At 47.5% G+C, this 8,505-nt stretch overlaps 1 protein-coding gene across 1 annotated transcript; it reads right to left on the minus strand.

Moving 5' to 3' along the window:
- Positions 1-2,164: 2,164 nt before the first annotated feature.
- On the minus strand, positions 2,165-8,252 carry LOC127197661 (thymosin beta-10-like). The gene is made up of 2 exons (XM_051155644.1): positions 8,207-8,252; positions 2,165-2,283 (listed from the first exon to the last, which is right to left on the minus strand). The coding sequence occupies exons 1-2, from the start codon at positions 8,250-8,252 to the stop codon at positions 2,165-2,167; spliced, it is 165 nt and encodes a 54-aa protein (XP_051011601.1).
- Between the last annotated feature and the right edge of the window lie 253 nt (positions 8,253-8,505).

The following is an 8,505-nucleotide window of genomic DNA, read 5'->3' on the forward strand; positions in this document are numbered from 1 at the left end:
TTCTACCCATCTCCTTCATAGGTAGCTGTTACCTGTCTCATCCCAAGGGTCAGATTTACGCCTCCAGAGCCCAGTGATAATGCTAGAAGGGCACTGGGGACCCAACGGGCCACCTGCATACTGGGCTTACAGCGGTGAGCTGGATACTCAGCATTAAGATGCTTCTAAACCATATTCTCACTTTCTTTGGACTTTGAGGAGGTAATTCTGACACCGTTCTCTTAACCATAGAGAAATCACACTTTAAAATACAACATGAAGCATGGGCTGAGCCTAGGAAGGGAGAGGAAGATTTATCATCTCTTTAGGTACCAGAGCTGTACAAAGCCATCTTATCCAATCTTCTGAGTAGCAAGCGCATGGATTCTAACTGCGTGGATTACTCACTTTTATCATCACCACGCTCTAAGGACATCCAGAACAGTCTGGAAGACTGACGGACTTAGTTTAACTCATGGTTTCAGAGATTTGGATCCTTCGTGGTGGGGAGGGCAGAGCATGCCGCTTAGCTTCCAGCAGTGAGGAAGCAGAGGGCAGGAATGGTGCAGGGGCAAATACAGGCCCGCCCCCTGCCCCGCCCCTGATTCCAGCTGCCTACTTCCTGCAGCTAGCCCTCCCACATAGAGTAGCCAGAAGCTCCTATGATAGCTTCTCCTGCTGTGAGCCTAGGTTTGTACACATGAACCTTCGGGAGCGTTTCATATTCAAACTATAGTACACAGACAAGAAAAGCAGTCTAGACAGGAAGTGATTTGGCCTCGCCAGTCCCACCTGAGTCTGCACGCTGACTGGGCTATCTTGGCTGCCGGTGATCATCAGGCTGCTGGGTGGAGGCATCTCTGCACGTGGAGGCGGCCCATGGTGGGACGGTCTCCTGGGCGAATAGGCACCCAGCCTTGCCTCCCATATCCAGTGCTAACCTCCGTTTTTCCTCTTCAGCTTGTGTCTGCAAGCTCCAAAGTATACGTGGGGGCAATACCCTGCATTGTGTAGGGTGTTTACTCACCCTAAGATGCCATTCTCTACTTTTGACCCCACTATTTTTCACTGTGAGATTTTTTTTGCCTCTAAACACATGTCCATGACACTCTCAGTGTTACACTCTGCGTTAGTCTATGAGACTCTCTTTTAAACATTTCACAATTTCATTCATATATGTACACACACACACACACACACACACACACACACACACACACACACACATCTCTTTGTCCTTTCTTATCCCCCACAATGCCTTCTTCTTCCAAACCAACACCACCCCTACTTTTATGCTGTTTTTTTTAAATGTGTGTCTCACTGCATTCAACAGGACTGTTACACGAACATTTTATAACCTAATTAAAACATAAATTTTAAAACAGAGTTTGAAGGCAGGTACCTGTATGGATGAAAAATGTTGCTCCCAGAAGCCATAGGTTAGTAAATGAAAACCCTAGTGCCAGGTGTGAGATCCCAGTATAAGAGTTATTGGTCAGGGAGGGCCCAGAGGCCTCAAGTCAACACGGGCTTTGCCGTTGGTCTTAGTTTCCTGCAGTGAATAGGCAATGCTATTGCTAAAGACATTGTATACTTTGGCTACACAACGCTGAGAAGTCAAGCTGGAAGTGATCTGGAAGTTTCCTTTGTGTTAACTATGTTTCATAATGCCAGAAGATACTATGTGGGCCACTGAGTGGGGTGCGGGGCTGGGGGTCAGTGATCCTACCTAGCTGTGAACCCTGCTGTATACTATGGTGCCCGTTGGCTCACATATTTGTCTACCTGGTCTCCAGATGGTGGGGTGGTTTGGGAAGGATTAGGAGGCGTGGCCTTGTTGGAAGAGACGTGACATTGGGATGAACTTTTTTTTTCTTTCTTTCTTTTTTTTTTCTTTTTTATTTTTCTTTTTGCCACAAGGTGTGTTTTATTTTCATCAACCATACAAATAATTTTCTATAATATCCCAGGGAAAACTGGTGAAATTTGGCAGTCCAATTATAGTGTGTATGGGGAGTGGGGCGGTGTCCCGCTTCAGAGACCCGCAGGCCGGGTGGCATCGGCGCCGAGTGTCCGGGTTCACAGTGCCTTGTGGCTCACATCTATCTTGCAGGTGGCTCTTCTTCCGCATCACGAGGGAGTCTTAGAGATGATGGGGTGGGGTGGGGAAATCCTCCTAGGCTTTTTAGGACATTTCCCTCCTCTTTTCCTGTTCAATAGTCTCTTTGGTCGGCAGGCTGTTCCTCTCCTGTGTCTTCAGCTTGGCCTTATCAAAGCTGGCGATTTCCGCCAAGTCCGGCTTGTCTGCCGTTTATTTGCAACCGGTGAAGTCTTGCGCCGAGCTCGCGCTCCAGATGCTCCCACTCGCGTTGCTGCAACGAGAGACCAAGAGACCGGGGATGAGCTTTGAAGTTTCAAAAGACCCATTTGATTCTCAGTACTGTCTCTGCTTTGTGCTTGTGAATCAAGACGTAAGCTCTCAGTTGCTGCCCTAGCACCATGCCTGCCAGCTTGCTGCCATGCTTCCTGCCATGACAGTGGCGGACTCTCACCCTCAAGAACTGTAAGCCCTAAATAAACCCTCCCCTCTATAAGTTGCCTTGATCATGGCATTTATTATAGGTTTTTTTTTTAAAGGGGTTTTATCTTAAAAGGTTATTTATTTATTTATTATTTTGCAATTTCAATTTGTTTTCTAAGATGCTTTCCTTCAGGACTAAACCCAGGTGTCCATGTCTATAATGAAACAGTCTGGGAACCTTGGAAATTTTGATGGATGGTCTTTCTTTTGTGGGAGCCCATAACAAATCCAGGATGCTTGGATTAACCTTCAAAAGGACAGGAAATTTCTATTTTTAAAATGAAAACAAAACGGTTTTAGCTCTAAGGACGTCAACCAAGCTGAGGGCTTGAGCCCAGGGGATCCTGTGGTTTCTCTGCTGGAGACGGGCCTCCTCCCATCTGTTCTTGCTAGGCTAGTCTATGGTGTGCGAGGAATTTTTGTAGATATGCTCGTGGTCCAGTTGTAAAAGAAAAAAGACACCTTAGAATAAATGAGTTAAGGTAAAAAAGAAAAAGCTGTGTCTGCTTATACACATAAAATCACTCAGGTTAGAGCCTCAGAGTCTGACTGGATGGGGTTGTGTGTTGCTGTAGTTAATGAGGCTGGAGTCCAGCAAAGCGCCTGAAGGTCCTTTGTCCATCTCCTGTTCCCATAACTCCACCAGCCAGGCCTTCGCCCCTCCCTCCCTGGAGTGGTTGAGCAGACACTACACTTGGGCTCATTGCGCCTTTGCCTGGCCTCCCTTGGAAGTATGGGGAAGTACCCTGTGTTTCCTCTAAAGGAGCCCAGCTTCATTTCCTGTCCAGGCTGCCTCCTCAGGAAGTCACAGTGTTTCCTTCCTTGGGAACCAGTGTTGCGCTGAGGCTGTAGCAGGAAGGCGCACCATAGCCTCTTAGCCCAGTGCCAGAAGCATCTCTACCTCCTGCGCTAGACTTTTAATCTCACATCTCTTAGCTGGGCAGAGACTGAAGACCGTGCAGCTGAATCAGTTGCGGATCACACCTGCTCAGTTGGCTGGGCTTTTCCAAATGCCACCTGTGCACTTGGGGAGCCACCTTCCAGGTTCAAGGGTGAAATAAGAATGACTCCTCCCAGCAAACATCTGCCACTGACAGTGTAGTGCTCTGGGCTGCCCCGTGTGCTGGGGGAGACACAACAGGGTGGTTCGCGCCCTCGACAAGCTCCTGTCTGGAAAGGGAGATGCAGGAGTCTGCAGGGAGCCTCTGCACAGAACAACCGTGATGGTGATGGATAATGTGTAACAAAAACACAAATCAGGGAACAGGGCTGTGGAGGAAATGGATGGGAACCTGCGGAAGAGATGGGAAAGAGATACAAAGATTAATTATGAGGTGGAGAGAAGAGAGATGGAAGGGGGTGGGTTAGGGCACAGATGCGTGGAGCAGAGATCAGCATCTGGAAGGGAGCATCTGGAAGGGAGCATCTGGATTGGGCCACAGCTTAAGTCACGTGTCCCACGTGGTGGGGAGAAAGACGGGAGAGAGCAGCCAGGGAGGTGATGGTGCAAAAGGGGACATGGTGGAGAAGGGTGTCAAACACTCAGGAAGTTAGGACTTTGCCTCCAGACTCACACAGTACCCAAAAGAAAGGACGTTCCCTGTCACCCAGGACCGTGGACATCAAGGCCTGAGGAGAAGGGAGGGAGGGAGGGTTGGATCCCTGGAATCAATTAACTTGGGCAGTAGCTGCTCTGCTTGCCTTGCAGGGTTAATGCTACCTGGCCACGGAGCTGTTTGTTTTAACACGGGCTGTGTGTCTTAGCTGGAGGATTGATGGGGAAAAGCTTAGAGGCTGAGTGACATGACGGCCCTGGCCTATTTATATAGGCTCCCAAAGGAAGTTCTCTTGAGTCCTTGCCCGTTTGTCTCCTTCAGCCTGGCTCCAGACTGTCCCTCCCTTTGGTAATACCCAAGGATCCTCCTTCATTTCCCTCTGTCTAAAAGGTCAAATACTTGGCCGACTTCTATCATCACATGACCTTGTATTTTTTGAAACAGAAGATATCATGGGGGCTTCTGGGGGTGCAGACATAGAAGAGGCTCATGTCAGTTCAGGAGTGGCAGGCCTTAGCTGAAGCAGCCACACATCGTCTTCTTTGTGAGCTGCTGGCACATACTGGGAAGCAGCCTGCGGCCATGAAGGGAGCCTTCCAGCGGGTGTGAGAACCGAAAGTGGCTTCATGCTCCTAGTTCAGGTCCCTCAAGTGACAAGTGAGAAAGCTGAGGCCCGAAGAGGCCCCTAGGCTGTTGATAAGCCAAGGGCACTTACTGGATGTGTATGCTTTGTTACCCAATGCCGAGTGGTCAGCCCTGAGATCACATACACAAAGGGAATATTATAGGGACTGAACAGGTTGTATTTATGTACTTAGTTGTGTGTGTGTGTGTATGTGTGTATGTGTGTGTGTGCTTACGCAGGTGCACACGTGTGTGTAAACAATTAAAGAAAGAAAAAGAGGCAGTGAATTTGAGAATGAGCAAGAAGGGAGGGAGGAAAGAGAAGGGGGAATGATCTAACTATGTTATAATTTCAAAATGTAAAAAAATTATTATAAAAAATGAAGGAAAAGAAAGGTGTGTGAAGTCAGGAGGGAATAAATGAGGTGAAGATGCTGAGACAAGCACCACCTCTCAGATCGTTACCATAGCCACAGGAAAGGCTGGACAGGAAGCTAAAGAGTGGGGTTACTGGGGAGGGCAGGGTGGTGGCATTCTCTTTACACTTTAAGCTGTACCGGCAGGAGGCACAGGAGAAAGCACTGCTCTGCTTAGGCACAATGTTCCCTGCCACTCACTAGCCTCCTGTCCCTTACTCCAACACACTTGTTTCAGCTCCATGGAAATGGCATTGCTCAGAAAAGCCTTGTGGGTGCTCTGGCTACTGTCTTACTGGTCTCATAACAGGAAAGCCCTCTTCTCTACAGCACTTATTATACCCACAGTGTCCACCTAGTTACCTGTTTGAGGCTTCTCTCTACCACTAGGGCTTGAGCCATGACCGCTTTGCTTCACTTCTGAGTTGTGCAGTGGTTTTCACTCTATCTCTAAGCACCAAGTCCTCATAACATCTTTGCCAGAAGAATGGGACGCATCAGTTGTTGGTAGAATCTGTGAGGTATTTGCCCATTGGAAAGTGTTTTCTTTTCTTTCTGTCCTCGCTAACACTGGCTGGAGACGCCATCCCCCAAATCACGATGGGCTGCTCAGAAGTGAGGTCTCTGAGAAGCAGAAGACTGCTTCTATTGGGTTCTCCGATTGGGGTCTCTGTGAGTGATTAGTGTTTTAAGAGGAAAGAAGAAAAGATCTGAGCTACAGTATTTGCCTGGTGATGTCTGTAACTGTGCTGGCTAGGTTTTGTGTGTGTATTTGTATACATATATATGCATATATGTATCACACACACACACACACACACACACACACACACACATATGATCCCCACCCGATCATAGTGCTGGAAAGAGTTTTGCAAACTGCTAGGGGATAATGGTCATCAACAGTCTCACTCAGATGTACACACTGTGTGCAGCAATGCTGACTGTCTAGGCAAGATGGTCCCACTGATGCACTTATGACACATGTGCTCTAGGGATAACCCACCACCTCCTGATTGGATTTGATGCCACTTCAGAGGAAAGAATTCGCATCTTGGCAAAAGCCCATGACTAGGGAGATTATAGATCCTGATTGGGGGTGGGGGGAGGTAGAACCTACTGCTGTTTCTTAGCTAAGTGTAGCCATGGAGTGCTTCTCAAATTGCTTCCCAAGTTACTATGTTTAGGTCCAAAGAAAAGTGGTATTGTTAGCCTTCTATTAGCAGTGGTTAAAGGTGTGTGTGTAGATTTGTGACTGGCCGATGTGCAAACTGCTGGATGGCCAGCCGTAATGGACATCTAATCATCCCTGCCAGGGCTTGGGAAACATGGGAAGGGGTGGAAAGAACGGAAGAGCTCCAGGAAGTGGGGGCAGAGACGATTGGAAAGCTGACTCCAGGCACTCCTGAAACTCAGTGACTGAGTTCCTCCACAAGAGAACATGAAGATTAGGCCTGTCACGCCCTGCCATGTAAGCAAGAGGAGCTCACAGGGCCTTAAACATTTGTACGCAGACTTACATACAGATCATAGTTGATGGTCTCTTCAGTGCTGTAGCCATTGGTACAGTGCAAGTAACCCTCTAAACAGGCTTAATGAAATTCACTGGAACACACAGACGCACACATGCACACATGCACACGCACACAAGCACGTGCACATCCCCACATCTCCGCACACACACCAATGAAAGTGGATAGTGGAGGGGTTGATGTAGATGACCCATGCACGCTGAGCACTCACAGTCACGTGTACCCAGCTTCTTACCAGTTGTGAATCTCTGCGTTAAGCGCTACCAGGACGGCTCTGACCACCCTTGTGAACAGCATAAATCTGGGACTACAAATATAAGTGTTTAGCAGGCAGTCTGGCAACAAGATAATTTAACACCACCACCACCACCACCACCACCACCACCACCACCACAACAACAACAACAATAGGAGATCCTCTCCCTCCTCAAGGACACAGGTCAGTACTACAGCATGCAGAGCACAATATGGGGTACAAACACTAGTGTCCCCTCCCTCACACCCTGCAGCCTGTGTAGAACCTTCTGGCACTAAGTAAGCTAGCCAGCAGGGAGAAAGTTTCTTGTTCAGTTCCTGGTTAACTTCTCTACATCCTGCACCTGAAGTGAGTGGTGTCATCAGCATCAGGGGCTGACTATCTAGTTTTGGGGAACATGCAAAAGGAATGGCAGCTGCCTTTGCTTGGGGGGTCTCCCTCACCAATAATATCGTGTGCCTGCCAGTAAGGTTTTAGTTTTTGCTACCCACCCCCTCTCCTCTCCTCTGCCCATTTCCACTACCCTTTAAGCCCGAGAATTTCTTCCCCATCTCCTTTTATGCCATTTGTATTTTATCCCCTCTAGTTAATTTTTCTTGAGTTTGAAGATCACATGTTTCCATATAGCTTTTTATTAACCTTCCACTTTGGCTAAGGCTCCTGCCCCCACCTCATTGCCCGGCCCCTCCAGGCACGAACCTTTCTCTTCCCAGTACTTTCTCCCTCAACTTTCATTTTATTACCATCTCTCCTCCATTACTGTGCTTGTCCCCATTTCTGGTTCCCAGTTTCCAGCCAGCTTCCTTAGTATTCCAGGCCAAATACACAAAACAGTAGATCTGAAGCCCAAAATCACAAAAAAGGAGAGGGAACATGTGACATTTGTCAGTCTGGGTGTTGGTGACTTCACTCAGGGCATGTAGCATCTATCTACCTGCAAACTTTGAGGGTTTGTTTTCCTTCACAGTTGGGTAATATTCTGCTGTGTATAGCCGCCACGTTTTTCTTATCCATTCATAGGTTGATGGGACTGTAGGCTGATTCCACTTCCTACCTGCTGTGACTAGAACAGCAACGAATATGGATGCTCAGATATCTGTGTAGCAGGATATAATAAAGTCCTTTGTGCATAAGGCAGGCGGGGTGCAGCTGGGTCGTATAGCAGTTCTCTTTCTAGTTCAAGAAATCTACAGGCTGATTTCCAAAGTGGTTGCAGGAGTTTATGTTTGCTCCAGCAGTGTGTAAGCTCCCCCTGTCCTCACATCCCTGCCAGCATCTGTTGCTGTTCATATTCCTGATCATGGCCATTCTGACCGGGGTGAGATGGAATCTTAGATTAATCTGTAGTTTTCTGCCAGCTAAACATGTTGAACACTTATGATTTAATTACAACAGTTTTCCCTTCCCCTTTCTCCCTCCAAAATCTCCATATACCCCTTCCCACCTTCTTTCAAATTCATGGCATTTTTTAATTTTAATTTTTACTAATTGTTATTGCATGCACATATATGTATATATGTATTCCTAAATATAACCCGATGTTAAACACATTTAAAAGTAT

Source organism: Acomys russatus, chromosome 13, assembly GCF_903995435.1.
Source record: "Acomys russatus chromosome 13, mAcoRus1.1, whole genome shotgun sequence".
In the NCBI taxonomy this organism is placed as follows: domain Eukaryota; kingdom Metazoa; phylum Chordata; class Mammalia; order Rodentia; family Muridae; genus Acomys; species Acomys russatus.

Coding starts and splice junctions, on each gene's coding strand:
- LOC127197661 (XM_051155644.1), bottom strand. CDS start 8,252: ATGGCCATGATCAGGAATATGAACAGCAACAGATGCTGGCAGGGAT. Junction 2,284..8,206: donor CAACAGATGCTGGCAGGGAT/GTGAGGACAGGG, acceptor AATAAACGGCAG/ACAAGCCGGACTTGGCGGAA.